The following is a 20318-nucleotide window of genomic DNA, read 5'->3' as shown; positions in this document are numbered from 1 at the left end:
TAAGGACAGATTTTTGGAGTTGTAAATAAGTACGAAATATTTTAACCAGAAATACTGTATTTCTTTTACGGTAATATGCATGTTTCATGTTGTCCACAGTGGTAAAATAGTAGCTTGATTTCATCTTTTCACATCAGTGCCCGCCTACAGTAGCCTCTGCTCCAGGCTTAGCTCTTGTTCCTGCTTTCCCTGTTGTAGGAGGACCACTGTTTGTGGGCCACCTCAACAGAAGAGTTTCCTGATCTTTTCTAGAATAAAAATGTTGGGGAGGGGGGGGGTGTTATATTTGTTTGTTGTCATCAGTTTCTTTAGTGGTCCCACCAATGGTTTTTACATCCACAACCATGGGGTAGTGGGGCAAACAACAGGCAGTGGAGAACAGTTGCATAAACTGGCACCAATGCTGAAAGAGATGCACCCAGTTAAGTCGTGCAGCTAGTTACTGCAACTGCTGTCTTTAGTGACATTACAGTAAGCACTCTGCATCTTGGCTTAACTCTTTATTTTCTGTTTTACTATGAAGTTGCTCAGCATACTGATGATCAGTTGATCTCCCAGTCACTACCCTGGTATGGCATCAAGTAAGTGTAATTCAGTTTAGTAACATCCTCTACTTCGATGTAGTCAGAAACAGGAGAGCAAATTGAACAATTTTGGCCATTGAATTTCATGCCAAGTAGAGAACAGGAGTACACAAAGGGCACAAACCATGGCAAAGTTTGTAGCAACCACAAAGAGGGCTTTTCTGCCAGTGTCACACAACTTTTATGTTTGTTTCTCCCACAGAAATGCATTGACATTCTGATTGAGAAGGAGTACTTGGAACGCGTAGATGGTGAGAAGGACACCTACAGTTACTTGGCTTAACATTTTTATTAGCAATTACTTGACTGTGTGACACTCAGCAAATATGTATGTGATGGAAAGAATGAAAGCAACGGAACTTCATAGCAGCCACCCTGCTGCCATTTGGACCTCCCTTTTTAATAATTGAGACCAGGACTCCCATCAGCCAGTCTCAGATTTACATCAGAACTGCTCAGGATTGATACATTTCAAGTATGTAAATATGGACACAAATGCCATTTAACCTAATTTAAGAACAGAAAGAAATCAAACCCGTCTCCTTTAAGGGTTGCATGCTACTGCATTTAAATCAATACATTGGCTATATGATAAACAGCTGCCATCACAGGCAGCACTTGCAAATGTTGGCAGCACTTTGAGAGCAAGTCGTCTGAACAGACCCATGTGTAATCTGCTATGAAAAACCATTTGTATAGTGTGTTTCATTTTTTAATGTGTGATAAATAAAAAAAAATTAAAAGATTTCTGTACAAGTTGCATTTGGTTTTATTGTTTTAAGTTTCATGACTTATCTTTCTATATGTAAATAAAAGGTATAATGGTTATGAAAGCTATAGAAATTTGTTTTGCTTTTCCTCTTCCCTGTTTTCTGGTGATTTAAAGCACATTTTGTTCTCTGAAGAAAGTAATTGTCATCTATTATCAAATGTGCATGTTACTTTAGAGGAAATGTCTGCACTTCGAACAGAAATGAAAGTTGTGATGATTGCACAAGATATGCAGAATAGAAAATACTTAAAATATATGTGGCAATACTTTGTCATCTGAAATTGGAGCTGTTTCTAATATTGTTCAGTATGCTATTAAATGCATCACACTTGCCTAAATGCTACCCTGAATAAATAAGGTTTAGGCTGCCCATTTCTTTGACTAGAACAGAAAATTGTGTTCAAAAAGATTCATTCCCATTAAATGCAACCAGTGATGGGAATGAAAATATACTATATCTATATTGATTTACCAGGCTCCATTCCATTCTTCTCGCAATGTTTTGTGTTCATTATATACATGTGTAATGAGTTAATACTTCCACATGCTACAAGCAAAATGCTACCATCCTCACAGTTTTGTTAATTTGTATTTTGTGTTCTTGATAATGAAAAGAACCTAACTTTTACAACCAAACCATTTTTTCTCCTGAGAATTTGTGATTTGATCAGTCTTTGTTCTGGCATGAAGAAAAGGGAGCCAGGTTTTGTGCTGATACTCTTTCTCTGAGGGAAACTAATTTTTTTGTGGCTACAATTGAGCTTTGACTGACTTACAAAAATGGCTGGGTTTAAAATAAAATAAAATACTCCTAGCTTGAATTATACAGCAGTATTAGATTGATCCAAACTGGTTTGGAAAATGGGGGAAAAGTCTTACGCACACTTGAAGCTTTGCATGCTTGCTATTCCTATTCTGGAAGAAATGTAATTGCACTAAAGACTGCCAGGATACATAGTAGGAGCACCTTCAGATTGCTTTTTGCAATTTAGAAAATGGAGCTTCTGATGCTTTCTGTGCTGGCTTTTTTTTTTTAGATGCTGTTTTGTTTTTGTAAACCCTTCTAGTAGACAGTTTAGTGTTAGTAGATTTTTGTAGCAGGATGTAAGAAAGAGTGGTACAGTGACAGAGAAGCAGGCTCAATGATGATCATATGTGCCTCTGAGTTGCCTCTCAAGGCCTAGCCTTAACCTATTGCTGGTTAAAGGAGCATTGTTTTGTATACTTTGTCTGCTGTCTATTGCAGAGCTGTATTTTTAAAACCCATTTGCTGTTGATCCAGCTTCAGACAAGAGCCATGCTTTACCTAAGCAGGGAGAAAATAAGTTTTGACCTTTGGACTTCTCCCCCACTGTCCCACCACCACCCTGAGCAGTAAGATGTGGGGTATGAATTCTTAGTTCTTACTCAGGCCACCACAGAGCAAGATGGCATCTGACTGATACACTCTCAAGTACAGAAGCAGGCAGTGCTGCTTTGGCTCTTCCTGAAAAGGACCAGTGAGTTAGAATACACACTGTCATTACTGACAGGATTTCCTGAAATCAGTTTTGCAGTAGTGTGTCCCTGTGCCTGCCCTCCCACCCCAGCTGTTTTGACTAGAGCACAGCTGGCAAATCAGAAATAAACATGTGGTAGTAATGTAAACATTGGTACAAGACCCAAACAGACCACTAGCCACAATCTAAACAATTTTGAATAAAAACATACATACTAAATTTTTTTTATAAGAGATAACTTTAACTGTGCCAGATAAACAAGCAATGCAGAAGAGACATGTATGTGTAACAACTGCTGCATTCATTATTCAGTTTGCTTTTTCAGAGATGCCACAGTTGAGGGTTCCAGTTTATGGGAGTAACACTGCCAGTTCCCTTATCAAATGATGCAAGTGTGTCCTCAGTGTTTGTTCACTCAGTGTGGAAATAAGGGGAAAGATTCATGGTACCTGCTTGGGCAGGTGAGTTGCCATTAAGCTAAATAGGCAGATAGAAGCAAACCTTGTACCACAAATTTGTCTTGAAAGTAGGGTTTGTGCCAGAAATCAGAGCTGTTCTAATTTGGGGCAGGGCAGGGGACACACACACACACAACACCCTTTTCCCCCTCCCATTAAATGCATCTACTGCTGACCCTTGATGGGACCAAGCAAAAGTAGAGGAAAAACTTAGAAAAAAATTAAGTGCAGTTGATGGTGTGACAAGAGGTTAGCTATAGCAGCAACTGTAGGAGTTTCTAAACTGCAGCTGGCAATGTAGCTTCAAGTCAAGGGTGCATGAAAACTGCAGGACCGTGACTATTTTACTTAGGCTGAAGTTTACATAGGCTAAAGTTCCCACAATCGGGCTCCTCCACTGTTCACATCTTCACATTAATCTATTACTTCAGATTACATTTAAAAGAAGTAGACAACTGTAGACCTGCCTTTGCTCAGAAGTTTAAAGTAAGTATTCACATTGCTTCCTCAACTGTCTGACACAAAAATTCCAACTCTGTTCCAGTAAAAATGAAGAAGTTCAAGTATCCTTTATTCAAGGTTGAAAAATGTACCACACCACATTATTGCAAAAGTTCATAGGTACAAAACACTTTGCAGCTGGTGAGAAGGCAATAAAAAGTTATTTTTTTAAATTTGTTACTATAAATTACTGTTACAGTACTTTGCAAATACAGAATTTCAAATTGCATCATTTTTATTTTTCTAAAATTGCCCACAGTACTAGAAATTCCTGAAGATAAGGCAGCTGTTTGTTTAAAAGAAGAGGTAGCTGGTGTCAAGGGATTTCCATTTCTCTTTCAATGCCCACATACTTAAGGGCATCAGCTTGGCTATATCTGAAATAAAATAAAAAAAAAAATAAAAACCAGTAACACTGAACATTTCAGCTTTGTTCTAATGTAACAGCACAGCACTGCAGCCTGGAATCCTCTCATACTTAGATTTTCCATGGTTTCCTCACCAGCTGGGGGCTTTATTCTTTGTGTGTATTTGCAGAACAATGCTGACCACTCAAGAAACTGCTTTTAGAGGAGTATGACCAAGAGGAAACAAAATGCTACAATTCCATACTTTCAACTTGAATCTCACAATGCTAAGTTCATTTTAGCTAGCAGAAAGCAACTGCATTTCTCATGGTTGACTGGCTCACTCATACAGTATTGTCACTGGACTACTTAGTTTTCTTCAATTGATACGAGTTTAGATGAAAGTATGAACACAATCCTAGCAAGCACCTCTCTATAATAGCACCAGAATACTACTTGCCCATTTCTGAATGATGAGAGCAACATACTGTTTCCTAGGGAACCCTACCAGATAAAGTTTAATATGCAGGTCTGCCTAGAGAAGTTGTGCAGGTTTGTCCCTCTCTGTCACTAAGCTTTTGTCTATACAAGCTGGTGTTCCAAGTTTGCAAGGTTCTTAACCAGCTGCTTTGCTCAAGTCAGTCTTGCTCTGGTGTCTAGCTTAAGAAAACAAAACACAAAGGGGACTGCTTCTCAGCTTCTGAGACCTGAGGTTGTAAGGAGGCAGGCACATTAATTATGAGCTGGGCAGAAATACTGAAAGCTAATCCAGTCTATGACAGGAAGAAATAACAAAATCCATCTACCAACCTGTAGTCAAAGAACAGTTCTTCACCAGTCTGAATAGCTCTTTTAGCAAATATTCCTATTCTGTGATCACCATTAACCATCATAACTGTTTAAAAAAGAAATTTAAACTGATGTTAAACACAAATACTGATAAAATGTGTATTCAAATAAGTATCCCACAACATTTCACACATTGCTGAAAGCAAGTAAGTTAGTTTAAAACTTACCTTTTGCATAGCAGTTGGGATTTACTGAATGGTTTGCAAATCTAATTTTGTTGCCCTTGCGTGTTGCATCAACCACAAAATCTATGCGGGGGAAAAACAAAACCCACAAATGATGGATAGGTCACCTACAAACAAATTTTTCTGTTTAACACCTAGTGTGCTTGGATTTTAGCAGCTGGAAAAGGTAACTGCTCAGCTTCCCACATGGAAAAGCTGGGACATTATCCTACGATAACTTTACTGTTCTGCAAGACACAAAATATTCCGGCTGCCCCCCACTGTATTCAGTTTTTTTCCTGCCACAGTTGCACTACCTTAGCTTCTCATTTGAAGCTTCTCTACATTATTCCACAGGGATAAGCTCCTTTAATATGCAAAGTCAACATTGACATAAAGCAACTTCCCCCCCCGCCCCCCGCCCAATAGTTTTTAGTAATTCAGACTTGACACAGTGCAGTCTGTAGTTTTCAATGTAGCAGTAGCCACATTGTCTGTGTGTCGCTTTTTTTCCCCCCAACAAAAAATTACCATCATAACTTACTGCTAATTTAAGTCACAGTAAAATTATTTCAGACAATACTTATCAAGCCGTTTAAATTCTTCAGACTATGTTACTAATGCTTGCATGTAATTTTACTCCATGAAATTCTACTCAACTCATCTTGTATATTTGGCTTGTGTAGTAGGCTCCATTGCTACTAACTAGTTGGCTAGCGTTTAGGAAAAAAAAAAAGGATTACCTATCAATAGTAGGAATCTAAACATTTATAGGAAAAGATGTGCAGAAGAAAAAAATTCACGATGTTATCTGCTGCCTGCAAAAGAACGGGGCTGAACAAAATGGTAAGCATACATATTTTGTATATGCTGCAAGGGTTGTGACTAGTACATACATACCATTATTCAAGTTAAACAGAAAGCTGCACATATATTTGTCATACACTTTTCCTCTTCTGTCTGCCTCATCCTGAGAAATAATCTGAAAGAAACAGTAATTTTAAGAGAAACCACCTCTCCCCTTTTGTAACTGTAGCAGCTTAAGATCAAAAACCCCAGACATCTGAAAGAAAGGTGGGTTGTTTTATTCGCTGGGACTGAAAAAATTCCCAAACGAAGTACTGTTTTCAACAAGCATTCTGCACTTGTCAAACCACCATGGTTTGCTCTTCGCGTAAGTAAGTTCTTTCAGAGCAGAAGGAAAGCAAGAACTGCTTTTCATCTTAAAATCAAGACTGCATACCTGATTCAGGGTTTTCTTATTACTATAGAAGATAATTTAGTGAAAGCGCCTACTGAATTTTAGTACTATACTAAATGATTTTGCACCAAATTCCAGGCATATCTGAATTGAAATTACATCTAATATAGAAATGACACTCCAGCCCCTCATTCTCACAAGAACCTACATCAAGTTTTTGGTGACATTTCAGCCACCTTGGTTTGGAGCCTCTGAAAGCAGTAGCTCTGTACTTAGTCAATCACATCTCTCTGCCTAAACATGATACCAATCTCTTCATCCCTAGCCAACACACAACTTCACCAATTAAGCTCATACATAATCAGTGTTCTCTTTCCTTACCTCACCACAGTATTCAGAGATGAACTCATTCTTCTGTACAGGATCTTTGATGAAAATTCCCCAGCCTGCTACATCTGATGGTGCCAATAGCAAGTGCTGTGGGAGAAAAAACCCAGAAAGTTTTGACATGCCTGGCTTGGATTTGTTTTTAGTTTGGTTTGGTTTTTTGTTGTTGTTTTGTTTTTAATTGTATCACTTAATGAAACTTATGCTGGGGTTCCAGGAGAGAGGACATACACAGATTCTTCTAATTATCAAATGCACACTGAAATTACAGCTTCTGGATCAGAAGTTGTGTGTGAAAAAAACCACATGAAGTACTTGAAAACCAATAAAAAATTCAGCTTAACCCTGAAATGAAGTTGTTACATAAAAACATATACACTAAGGAATTCAAACTAGAAAGATCTGCAGACAGGGGGCCACTACTGATTAGCTCCATATTTGACTGAACTAGTTTGTCAGAAGATGTTCCAGAGCAGAAATAAACTTTGTTAAATAAATCAATCAATCAATCAGAGCTGAACAGGCTTTTGAGATATCTTCAGCAGACTGTATACAAGTTTGTGCATTAGGATAACAACTGAAAAAAGAAAGAGCCAGCATCTATGTCTGAGCCAAACTTCCTTATGACAATCTAGGGAGAGACTGATGAGCTATCACTTCAAAACAACGGTCTATTTGCAAATTACAATTGAAGCCTGAATGGGGAAAAGGAGATAGTCTACTTCATTGTTACACAGAAAACACTAATTAGTACATGAAAAAATGTACACAGAGCTTAACAGCAGCACATAAGCAAGTTAACATAAGTCACAGCTACCTCCCTTTTTGTTTTGGTTTTTCTTTTCCTGTTTGACAGCATGAAGGCAAGGAAATTCCATTCTCTGGCATAAAAATAAAAAAAAACCACTCAAAACCAAGGCAATAGGCATGTAGTTGTATAACTGTCTACATACTTTTTTGGATCCTCTCTGAATGCTGCAGTTCTTGCAAGAAACATTTTTGCTATCCCAGTGGTCAGCCGCTCCACATGTTAAACAGAGGTCAGGATCACATTCGCGTACAGCTAGGTAACATGGACACTGCTTAGTGTTGCATTGTGCTTTGCAACGACATCCAGGAAACCTGTTTTGGCCTACAAAAGAATATATGGAAAACAAAAAGGGCAAGTATGAAAAAAAGTACGTGGTAAAATTAAGACTATGCAGATTACAGCATATCAGAATATTAAAAAAACCCATAGCCACTGACATCTGTAAGAGACATTCATTACTTTAGTCTTTCTCAATTCCTTCCACTTGATTCAATGGCTAATTAAGAGGGCCAAATGAAACTGAACATGTGCTCCCTTCTCACACCATTTGACACAAACTGCTTGCTCATGCAAACACTGCCTGCAGTACAGACTGCCTGCTAGTACGGAGTTAGATGCTGGGGCAGTGAAAGAAATTTATAGATAGCTTTTAAGTGTTTTACTTACATTCTGAGCTGCACTGACAAAACTTCTCACAGAAGTTTTGAGCAATTACACATGGGCATGAGCTATCACAAGGCTGACGTGGATGATCACATGGCTGATAGTTGTAAACATGATTCGATGACCCATCTGAATAAAAATAGCAACATTTTGTAAAGTTGAAAGGTGCAAACAATATGCAGTTCCCTTGACTCTTTGAAGTAGAAATTCCCTTTTAGTCATTTCACTAAGAAAACCCCCCAAATGAACAAAAGTCCTAAACCTATGATCAGTGGGGTTAAAAAAAAAAAACACACCAGAAGGCACCAAACCAGAACTGTAAAGCTAGTTAGGTGTTTGTCACCATTACTCGTCTGCTTCCTAGTGCACTTCGTTCTTCCCATTACTCATCTGCTTCGAGTATTCGGATCTGAAAACGGTTTACTGTGGAAAACTGAAAAATGAAACTACAGTGGTATAATTTCTTGTGTGAACATGTTCTGGAGTAACACTGATACTATTCAGCAAGGTACATTTGCTCAAATACCCAAAGTAATTTTTACTCCAGAGCAACAGTGAACTTTCAAACAGATACACTGGCAAAATAATACTGGGTTATTACACCACTGTGCTTTCCCAAGTCAGTTTTCCAATACAGACAATGCTAACATTTTACAGGCAAGGAGGGACTATCCAGGGATAACCAGAGGGACAAGTCCAGAGCTTTACCTATAGAGCAGCTAGGAGAATTTAGTGGTATATAAATTATATTTGCTGTCAATACTCCTGAGCTTGTGTTGGGTTTGCATGTATTCGTGAAAATGCTCAAGTTAGCAATCAGCAACCAAAACGGAGACACAAATTGATCAATTATTTGTGTTGCTAGAAGTCCCAACCACTCTCAACAAATTTTCAGGTAACTATTTCTAAAAAAAGCTGTTTAAAAAAACCCAAACAAAAGCAAATGCTGCTTTTTACCACAGCTCCTATTGTTAATACCATTTTTGTCTGTACTTCAATGAGGCCATACTGAAAAGATTGTAAATTCAGCCTCCTTCCCTTTTTATTGAATTACACAGAGCTTTTCCAGTTACCAAAACCAAACAGTACCTTTTGTCCCTACAATATCTATGAGAGCTTACTTTTTTCTTTTTATTCCCCCTATAATCTCTAGCTCCCCATGGAATGCATATAATGGCCTAACATTTAAAAACAAAAACAAAAACAAAACCCCCCAAAAAAAAGAAAACCAAAAAAGCAGTAGGATCTTAAAAGTTCAGGACATAAATTGAATGGAAAGATGCTAACCCTTTTTCAGCTGTATCTTTCTGCAATGAGCAGCCCACAACCTGCAAAAACACAAAACAAACACAAGAAGGTTGACAGGAACTCCTCCTGCAGTGGGCTGGGAAAGGTAGCTGCATCTTGCACCCATTAAGACTTAAAATGGGAACGTTTCTGGTAACATGAACATCTGCTAACTATGCACAAGTCAGAAGCAGTTGCAGCAGAACCACCCTGCCCCAGTCTCCGGGAGCTGACAAGATCAGTGCTCTGCAAGCTGCTCCCTCCCCCCCCCACGCCATTCGTCTAGTCCCAGGATTGTACAGACAAGCAGCCTGCACCCAGCCCAGGCTAGAGAGATGCTTGATTTCAGAGGGCCTTTAAGGAAAACCTGCAAAGAGGAGGCTGCTGGAGCTGCTTCTAGCAGGCAGAAGCAGCAGCAGAAGGAAGAACACTGAATTGCAGATATGCATGGCTATGTCTAAAGAGGGGAGTGAAAGTCTATTAATGATTTGCTTCACAGAACTTGGCCACAGCACCACACTGGTACACAGCCAGGTATTACCCTTCACCTGCTGAGCTCCAAGTATATGACAACAGGAGATCACATCTGTCTGGCACAGCCACACTGCCGTGACCTCACTATTTCTTCTGGTTGGACAGACTTTTCCCCAGTTCATTCTGACTGGTGGTACTATGCCCCTTCTACTTCAAACTCTATACACCTTTCTCTTACATCCTTACAGTTTTCCTTCTGTGTCCTCTTTGTTAGCTTAGCTAAGCAATCCCTTTGCAAGAAGTGGTGTTTTTTTAAAAAATTTTAGATTAAGGATTTTCAAAGTTTATACTTCTTTGAGTTTCTTAGTATGTCATATAGCAACATTGAGAGAATATGGGAGAAGTCTCATTCCCTGGCCAAATTAACACACTGCTAGCTGTACCTAGCAACCTCACTTTCTGCGCAGATTTACTTAGCAGTCCAAAACACTTGTAAACACCTGTAACTCAAAAATCCCCAGCTCAGAACACTTAGAAGGCTATGCTCCCTTTCAGTGAATGCAACACTCAGAAGTTTGTGCTCTGAAAAAAAATCTCCTCTGTAACTACTTAAATAGGACGTTTTAGCTGCCACTTCTTTCATAAAAGCATATCAATTTCTACTTCAACCAAATTGTGTGCTGACCCCATGACCACACACAACAGCTTTAGGTAAACAAGATTCTCTATGCAATTGCCTTTTCAAAGCTTTACTGTTAGACTTAACATTTAAGTGCTCACAGCCAACTTACAAGCATTTGAAGGAACCCATACAAGTTAGAAACCCACAGAGGCAGACTTGTCCAAGTAACTGAGGTTGAGGGGAGTGAACAAAACCAAAGACCATCAGCATTACAGGGCACAGAAATAAATAGATGACATTCCTATTAAGAGTGACTCATTCTAATTAAAAAAAAAAAAAGGGCTACCAACATATACTTAAGAATTATGAGACATTGACTCTTTATAAGATGACAGTTCCCATATAATTGAAAGGAGTGCAATTTTGACTTAAATTACTCTAATGCACATCAAACTATTCTTTTTTTGTCTGGCTGGTATTCAGCAAATGCAACATATACTGTATTTTTGAAAAATTCTTTCACAGAAGCTTGTCTCTCAGCCCAAGATAATAACGGCCTACTAGCATAGCAAACCCTTAAAAGCCTTCTGTGGATAGACTTCTTAAAACACCATTTCATTAGCAATTAGTATGAACCTTTTTTTTCCTTTTTTTTTTTTTTTTTTAGCTAAGCACTATCCTAATACTTTAAAAGTAAAATGCCACTTGCTGACTAGTTGCCACCTGAGACTTTTTGGTTTCTGTGGGAAAGTATAGACTGTATGGACAAAGTCACCTGAATATAACAAAAATTGCCACCATCAACAAAGCATTAAAACTAACAACTCAAAATGGATAGAAAATTAAATATGGCAGTCACAATGGCAAAGGCATCAGCTTAGCCACAGAGGCTGGTGTCACAGGAAGAAGAGATCCTACCAAGAAAGGAGCTGGAGACGCACAGTGCGAGCATGAATTCTGTGAAATGACCAAAGACAACATGAAGTAAGCTGCCAACACTGACCAATTTGACAGGGGTTTGATTAGCACAATCAAGTAGTATATTCATTGGCTTGTAACTTTCAAAAACTGCCAGGAAGGATTCCAAGTTCCCCTGATTAGTGCACAAAGCTGAAGCCTGAATGAGTACCATAGTGGAGGTGAACTAATTTATCTACCTGCCCTATAATCTGCTATCTCAACCAGAAAGAAAAGACACGATCTGGTCCCATGCACCAGGAAGCAAAGGCAAGGAAAAGACAGAAAGTTGAGAAAGCATTCAGGACTGAAAGCTTCATTAAAAAAGCCAACCGGAAACAGAGTGGCAGATTTCTAAGCAAGCAGGACGATTTGTACATCTGGTTGCTGACATCTGCAGGATAGCCAGCTTAGAAAACAAGTGTTTTCAGAAGCATTATGACAGAAGGTGTAAAAAATAGTTCTTCTCTGCTAACAAGCCACCAGGTTATGCCAGCGTTTTTAGGAGGCACTGGTATCAGCTAATCAGGCAGTAGAAACACATTTTTTGGAAGAAGCTACACTAGTATTTCTTTCTCTGCGCAGGGATACTCTGCTACCTGAAATAGCACTGAAAATTCAAAATACATGCCAATTATGTCAATATATGTAGTTAAGTCTTTGCAGTGTTTGATTGTCTGGCACCACTCAAAGAACTCTTTTTCAGTCTCCTAAATCATAACTTACCCACAGCCTCCCTGCCACTCTAAGACTCAGCCTTCCAACTGGGTGACACATAAGAGTATCTGTGCCAATACTGCAGCTGCACCTTTTGCCTGATAACAGTAAGACTTTAAATCCCTATAAAAAGGCACCCTGAAGTCTAGGCAGAACCACATCAGCTATTCAAACATACGCAGTGAATAGTAGTCCAGCAGAATGTAGGAACAGGAGGAAGAAAAAAAAAAAAGACGAGAAAATGGGGAAAAAAAAATACTTCCAAATAAAGTTCACTAAGTAAACTCTCAATGCAAATAGGGGATGAGGGAGGGGAGGAAAACAAAAATAATCAAGAAGTATCATTACATGGCCCTACAATCAATAATAGATCCTTACCAATTCAGAGGAAGGAGTGTTGATTAGTTAAAGCAAATGCAATTCAGCTCCCAGCAATGGAAGAAAACATACACATAAGAGAATGAACAGTGCATAAATACTCTCCCTCTAGCATACACTCATACTTTTCTGAATTCTTTCTTGGTTCAGATTTTTCTGTTGGCTTCTATACAAAATACTTACTCCTCCAGCAAAGCAGAGTTTTCACAGACTGCCAGGTTAGTCTCTGATACATAGGACAGGCTCTGACGCGTACTGGGTCTCCAAAAAAAAATTTTTATAAAAAGTCTTCTCCTCTCATTGATCAGCCTTATTATGGCTATCTAACAAAAAGTACACTGGAAGGAGGGAGAGAATATCTTTTACTATCCAAGAGGGGTGTAGTCTGGCCAGCTAGTTGCTCAGTCTGCCTAACATGGGCACCAAGATCACGTGGGAAATACGCAAAGTCTTGCAAGAAGATCTGCTATGAAATCAGTTACAAGAGGCCATTAAAAGCAGTCTTCTGCTGCTGGTTTTCTCTTTGGTGAATGCTGCTTTTGCTTGAAGGCTGTCTACCACATGTACACATGGAAAACTTGCAGACCAGTAAGTCCTGTGCAATGGAAAAGTGCAAACAGGACAAAAGGGGCTTCCTGGCTCTAGGCCTGAATTTACTCCAGGAGTGAGTAAACTCAAAACAAAGAACGACTTCCAGATAGTTTTCCCCAATTGCTAGTTGTGCAACATCTTTGGAGAGTGCTCAGATTACAGTAGTATGTAGGCGGACTAAAAGGTTTTCCTTTTTTGAAAAACTACTGCACATAGGAGAATGGAGACAGCTTGACTGCCACATATTCTGTGAAATCAAAAAAAAAAAATTACCTCCTTCCTTCAATGAGAGTTAAAAGAATTAATAGGCATTGTAAAACTGAATTGCTAGCATAGAAGTTTTTGTACTGGCAATGAATAAGAACAAAACAATATCAAGAAACCCCACATAATGGTATGTACTTTTATTTATTGGGGGGTGTGAACAAAAAAAGGTCTCAAAACTCCTCAAAAACAATGTCAACCTGGTAATCCATTTCAGCGTCAAAATACATTTGATTCTTTTAGTTGCTCTTTTCTAGTGTAGTTGCACCATTTTTATAGCAATTTGCAGGAATCTGAAAACCAGCTAATTCCCAACTGCATAATCCAAACTTGCATTATGGCTAAGAACTCCAGATTTAAACAGCCAAGCCCACTAAACACACAAAAAGTTCAAAACTGTGACAGCATTAAATCAATAGTTTTTGCTGAGAACAGAATCTCTTCCAGATGCTCACTGAATCTTTTCTTAGCTCATACCAGCTGCCTCTATGCTACAAAGCAGAAACATTCTACTTCACATCAACAATATGTTTGAGCCAGTATCAGGAATGTCACTAAACCTGGAAACAATATACTTAGACAAGCTAAGACTTAAGAAGCAAGAAGAATTAATGGGAGAACTGGAAGAACAACCTTGGGGGAAAATAAGGAAAGTTAAGGGGATAAATAGGAAGTTTTATGGAAAAAAGTGTACTTACTGCTTGCAGAAAGAAATGTTCGTGCTAATTTTCAGTCAGCTTCTTATCTCCTGTGTTCTTATCCTTATGTTCTTATCTGTCTCTGAAGAATAGCCACAAGCAGGTCGAAAGCTTATGGGTAAGAATCAGGGACCGAGGCAACAAGGGGAACCTTGTGGTTGGTGTCTATTACAGGCCGCCCGATCAAGGGGAGTCTATTGATGAAGCTTTCCTACTCCAGCTACAGGAAGCGTCATGCTCACAGGCTCCCGTCCTGCTGGGGGACTTCAACCACCCCAACATCTGCTGGAAAAGTAGCACAGCAAGCTGTAGGCAATCCAGGACTCTCCTGGAGTGCATGAAGCGTAACTTCCTAAGCGAGGTAATAGACAGCCCTACCAGAGGGGATGCCATACTGGACCTGTCGGTCACCAACGCATGTGAGCTAATTGGTGACATCAAAACTAGAGGCAGCCTGGGCTGCAGTGATCATGCACTGGTGGAGTTCACAGTCCTGAGGGATATGGGGCAGGCACAGAGTAAAGTCAGGATGCTAAATTTTAGGAAAGCAAAATTCCAGCTCTTTAAGGAGTTAGTCAATAGGTCCCCCTGGGGAAACTGCCTCCAGGGACAAGGGAGCAGAACAGAGCTGGCAGATCTTTAAGAATGCTTTCCATAGAGCACAAGAGCTCTCAATCCTCAGGTGTAAGAAATCAGGAAAGGAAGGCAAGAGGCCAGCATGGCTAAGTCAAGACCTGCTGGTCAAACTAAAGGGCAAGGAGAAAATGCACAGGCAGTGGGAGCAGGGACCGGTATCCTGGGATGAGTACAAGGATGCTGTGATTCAAGTTACATAGGGATGGCCTAGGCATAGCTGGAGCTGAACGTGGCAAGGGATGCAAAGAATAATAATAAGAAGGGGTTCTATAGGTATGTCAGCCAGAAAGGAAGGTCTAAGCAAGCATTCCCCTCTTGCCCCCTTGATGGACAAGGCTGGCAGACTGGTAACAATGGATGAGGACAAGGCTGAGGTACTCCATGACTCTCTGCCTCAGTCTTCACTGGCAGTGTCTCTTCCCATACCTCTTCAGTGGATGGACTGCAAGACAGGGACTGGAGGAGCAAAGTCCCTCCCACTTGCAAGAGAAGATCAGGTTCATGACCACATGAGGAACCTGAACATACATATTCATGGGACCTGACGACATGTATCCCAGAGCCCTGAGGGAATTGGCTGTGTAGTTGCCAAGCCACTCTCCATGATATTTGAAAAGTCATGGCAGTCAGGTGGAGTCCCTGGTGACTAGAAAAAGGGGAAACATTGCACCCATTTTTAAAAAAGGTAGCAAGGAGGGCCCTGGGAACTACCGACCTGTCAGCCTCACCTCTGTGCCTGAGAAGATCATGGAAGAGATCCTCCTAGAAGCTATGCTAAGGCACATGGAGGACAAGGAAGTGATTTGAGACAGCCAGCATGGCTTCACCAAGGGCAAGTCCTGCCTGACCAATCTAGTAGACTTCTATGATAGAGCGATCCCATCAGTGGACAAGGAAAGAGCTACCAATGCTTCTGAAAGGCCTTTGACATGGTCCCCCACAGCATCCTCCTCTCTAAATTTGAGAGATATGGATTTGATGACTGGACTGTTTGGTGGATGAGGAATCGGTTGGATGGTCGCATCCAGAGGGAAGTGGTCAACAGCTCCATGTCCAGATGGGGATCAGTGATGAGTGGTGTCCCTCAGGGGTCTGTATTGGGACCAGTATTGTCTAAGTTCTTAATCAGTGACACAGACAGTGGGTGCAACTTCAACAGGTTTGCATATGACACCAAGCTGAGTGGTGACATGCCTGAGGGACAGGATGCCATTCAGAGTGACCTGGACAAGCTCAAGGAATGTGCCCATGTGAACCTCCTGGGGTTCAACAAGGCCAAGTGCAGGGTCCTGCACCTGCGTCAGGGCATCCCCCGGCCACTATCAGTACAGGCTAGGGGATGAAGGCATTGAGAGTAGCCCTGCTGAGAAGGACTTGGAGGCACCGGTAGATGAAAAGCTGGACATGAACCAGCAATGTGCGCTTGCAGCCCAGAAGGCCAACCATATCCTGGGCTACACCAAAAGCATCATGGCCAGCAGACTGAGGAAGGTGATTCTGCCTCTCTACTCCGCTCTGGTGAGTGACCCCACCTGGAGTATTGTGTCCAGCTCTGGAGCCCTCAGCACACGAAAGACATGGACCTGTTGGAGAGGGTCCAGAAGAGGGCCACAAAAATGATCAGAGGGATGGAGCACCTCTCCTAAGAGGGAAGGCTGAGAGAGTTGGGATTGTTCGGCCAGGAGAAGAGAAGGCTCCGGGGAGACCTTATTGCAGCCTTCCAGTACTTAAAGGAGGCTTACAAGAACGATGGGGACAGACTTTTTAGCAGGGCCTGTAGGACAAGGTGTAATGGTTTTAAGCTGAAAGAGGGCAAATTTTTCACAAGGAGGGTGGCAAACCACTGGAAACTGGTTGCCCAGAGAAGTGGTAAATGCCCTATCCCTGGCAACATTCAAGGTCAGGTTGGATGGGGTGCTGAGCAACCTGATCTAGTTGAAGATGTCCCTGCTCATGGTAGGGGGGTTTGACTAGATGCCCTTTAAAGGTCCCTTCCAACCTTTTATGCTATGATCCCTCGGAATAAAAATAGTTGATGCAATGTTGCATTTTTCAAACCTCAGGATTCTCAAAGAAAAATGCAATTCACTGACACACAGTAGCCACCAAGTTTACAATTTCAACAGAAATTGTTTCAGGTAGTCTTTGTGGCTCTAGCAAAAAAATTGATTTTGTTCTTCATTGCAGCTTTACCTTAAATAAGTTAACGAGTTAGCTTGTTAACCTGGCTCTTTAGCTGAAGTTCTAATTTATAATGAAACTGGATGGTACAAAGGAATAGTCTCTCAAAGAAGAACAAAAGGCAATCCTACTAGTTTGCTACAATATTTTTGCTTACTGATCATCTGAATCTTAAAGAAATACACTTCACCATAAAAACCCCTGAGTTTCAATTTACAAAATACCATATAATCATTATTGAATCCCATTATAACACTTGCAAATTTAATGTTTATTGGTGCAAACAAAATTATACCACAGTATCTTGAATGTTATAACAAGTTCTGTAGAGTATTTCTAACCTAAACTTAGTTTGACTACTTGAAGCAATACACCTACAAGAATCTGCTAACAACAATCTGGCTGTTAAAGAGGTTAAAAAGAAGGGAGAGGGGAAGAGAAGTGGAAGGTTATACTTGCCAGTGCAATAACACTTTTGTCTGAAATCAAAACACCATTTTATTTTATTGCTGCACATTTTGTTTTTGGAAGCAAAAGGAGAAGAGTTGCATGACTTTTCTTCCAAAATACTTTCTATTCTGATCCCCTGTATCTCCAATTTATTGTTATGCTAAGGTTATTTAGTAACAGATTTACCTGTGTTTCCTTTTCTTCTTTCTGGGAGGAGTATCAACATCTTCAGCAGGGACTGGAGCAATAATACTAGATTCCTTTACTCTAAACTCATACACCTAACAAGAGATACCATAATACATCCACGATAAATCTCTCACTAGTAGAAAGTTGCTCATTTTCTAAGTTAGTATGATTTCCTCCAACCAACAACTTACAGATTATATCCAGTCATACTCTCTTTTCAATACATTTAAAGCTGATTATTTTTGTCATTTAAGAACAGATAGTCTAATTTAAACCTCCTATAAATTTAATTTAGAAACAGTTTTAAAACTAACTTTTATATATTTGTGGCATGTGTTCTAGATGATAGCATTCTTGGGAAAACCAAGAAAATTCATTAATTTTCTCTATAGTAATCAATATTAGTATTTCTATACTCCAGTTTTAAAAGTAAAATACTATCATTCTTACTAAGTAGGTTCCCTTCTTACCTGCCTGCATGTTTTGGTCCCAATCAGTCTGGCAATTGCACAGAAGTTGTCATAGTAGGTGCCAATAAGAACTCTAAACATTGAGGCTTCTGCACCACTCCATTCCACATTCTCTGGGGGCTCAATATTTGGCTTCATCTTTATCGGTGTTTGACATCTAGAATTTGCTTCTGTAATAAATAATTGAGACTATGAGTCAATGTAAGGCTATATTTCAAAAATTTTAGAGCCCTTAAAATTTTCAAATTATTAACTGTAGTTAAAAATATCACAGGTTTTTGTTGTTGTTTCCTAATCTAAGTGACAGCACATTTTTCACATACCTCTTAAAGAAGTTAAAAATTAGGTAACCGTAGTTATTGAAATTACACAATCTCACCCCTATACATAAATCTGGAAATTTTCTTACAGGGTTCTATTGCATTAAACTCATATTATTACTCTGTCTTTTCACTCAGTTCCATACATTCCAAATACAGTTTCTAGGATCACATGGCTCAACTTTTTTTTTTTTTTTTTCATCATCTGAAGCACTGCAGATAATTGAATAAGGAAGCACTGACTAGCCTTACCAGAGGAACTGGATGTTTCATCTTTCTTTTCCTCTTCTTCTTTATCATTGTTTTCTCCTCCAGTTTCAGTTCCAGCTTCTCTATCACTATCTGTGTCTTTTGATTCCAGTACATTTATTGTTGGTGTGCTGGGTCTGCTGGTGTTTGGAAGTCTTCCCCTTCGGCGGCCACCTGGGCGCTTTGGTGGTGTCTTTATACGCTCAGCTGTCAAGGCAGCTGCAAACTCCTTTGCACCTTCCTAAACAAAAAACATTACAATTTTCACAAAGTGAAATAATTAAAAAGTGTTTTCACCTGTGTCAGGGATCGGGGAGAACACATTCTACTTGCATTGGGAGAGTTTCTGCTTGCATATTATATAACTTTGCATTATTCTACAAATTAATCACACACCCACAAATTCCAGTTAAATGTATGCTAACCATGAACATAAATACTTTTGATGCTATCATGGAAAAAAAAAAAATCTACATTCACAAACTACTTATGTCAGTATTTCAGTTCCACTTTCGTTTTGGCTGCCAAGTAAAAAATAATTCAGTAGTAAATTTCTATTTTCCTAGATGACAGAAAAAAAAAAATGAGACTTTCCCATAGAGAATACCCTGCAAAATACAAGAATTCTTGTTGCACATGGCACTTAAACAACATGCATTCTGTATTTTTTAAAATACAATCACTGGTAATTTGTTTTCTAGTGGAAAGGGGTATGGCAATGTGTAACAAGTTTTTAGATTGGAAAATTACATGGTTGCTCATACTAAAAAATTTAGGGAAAGTATGAGAGAGATTTGAAATTGTATTACTAAGGATTTCCCCTTATTCATTTCCATCCTGTTGTTTCTTAAGAGCACAAATACTGGATAGAATCCACCTTCAGCAACTAAAAAAGACTTTATTAATTTTTAGTTGTGATACAACTTATGAGAGAGCTAAGTGTGTTAAGACACAGTTCTTCAACTTGATTGGACCCAATAGCAGCAACACATTATTAGGAAGTAATAATCTTTCTTCCCTAGAAATATCTCAGGCTATATCTAGTGGAGCTAAAATTATTCCTACTTACTTTTATTTGATGACTGAAGTTAACTCTTTTTCTTTTGCACAAACTGAAGATAACATACTTGTCTGCAAGTGGCCCACAAATACATGCACTAGCACAGATCCAGAATGTCTTTACACTAAGTGTAGCTTGATATACTACAGCTAGCACTAGCACTATGTTAGTGAATTCTAATATAGGAAGTTATCTTACCAGATGTTGATAACTTAATTGATTAATAACAACTTAATTATGATACAACAAAGTATATGTTGATACATATACTCATGTTCCAAAATTATATTAGGAGCTTTTTGAAATACCATCCTTAGTTTTCTGCAATTCTTACCAGATGTTGATAACAGTGCAGTCCACAAGGCTTATTATCTAATGCTGTTTCTGTATTCTTTCGTTTATAAGTATTAGGAGTTGCGTGGAATGCTGTTGAATCAAAACATCACATTTGTAAGTTTTAACATAAAAAAATTCATTAAATATCTAACCTCAAACAGTACCCAAAATACAAGGTCCATCAAGACTTTAAAAAAATCGGG

General features: G+C 39.3%; 2 protein-coding genes across 2 annotated transcripts in view; one reads left to right on the top strand and one right to left on the bottom strand.

Moving 5' to 3' along the window:
• Nucleotides 1–1417, top strand: part of CUL1 (cullin 1) — a 34951-nt gene extending 33534 nt beyond the window's left edge. Inside the window, exon 21 of the mRNA XM_010293442.1 lies at nt 787–1417. Coding sequence (XP_010291744.1) covers nt 787–867 — 81 coding nt within the window. The 3' untranslated portion in view covers nt 868–1417. The remainder of the gene's footprint in view (nt 1–786) is intronic.
• A 2434-nt stretch (nt 1418–3851) lies between these two features.
• The window catches only part of EZH2 (enhancer of zeste 2 polycomb repressive complex 2 subunit), a gene marked incomplete at its 5' end in the record, with an annotated part of 24246 nt that continues 7779 nt past the window's right edge, over nt 3852–20318 (bottom strand). Inside the window, 12 exons of the mRNA XM_010293441.1 lie at nt 3852–4191; nt 4972–5056; nt 5178–5258; nt 6075–6156; nt 6757–6852; nt 7716–7894; nt 8240–8365; nt 9524–9564; nt 17678–17772; nt 18151–18320; nt 18723–18960; nt 20114–20205. Of these exons, the coding sequence (XP_010291743.1) occupies nt 4131–4191; nt 4972–5056; nt 5178–5258; nt 6075–6156; nt 6757–6852; nt 7716–7894; nt 8240–8365; nt 9524–9564; nt 17678–17772; nt 18151–18320; nt 18723–18960; nt 20114–20205 (1346 nt within the window). The remainder of the gene's footprint in view (nt 4192–4971; nt 5057–5177; nt 5259–6074; nt 6157–6756; nt 6853–7715; nt 7895–8239; nt 8366–9523; nt 9565–17677; nt 17773–18150; nt 18321–18722; nt 18961–20113; nt 20206–20318) is intronic.

This window comes from Phaethon lepturus, unplaced genomic scaffold (genome assembly GCF_000687285.1).
Source record: "Phaethon lepturus isolate BGI_N335 unplaced genomic scaffold, ASM68728v1 scaffold9858, whole genome shotgun sequence".
NCBI classification, from domain to species: Eukaryota; Metazoa; Chordata; class Aves; order Phaethontiformes; family Phaethontidae; genus Phaethon; species Phaethon lepturus.
The sequence above is the reverse complement of the archived record's forward strand: the minus strand, read 5'-3'. Positions and strand labels throughout refer to the sequence as shown.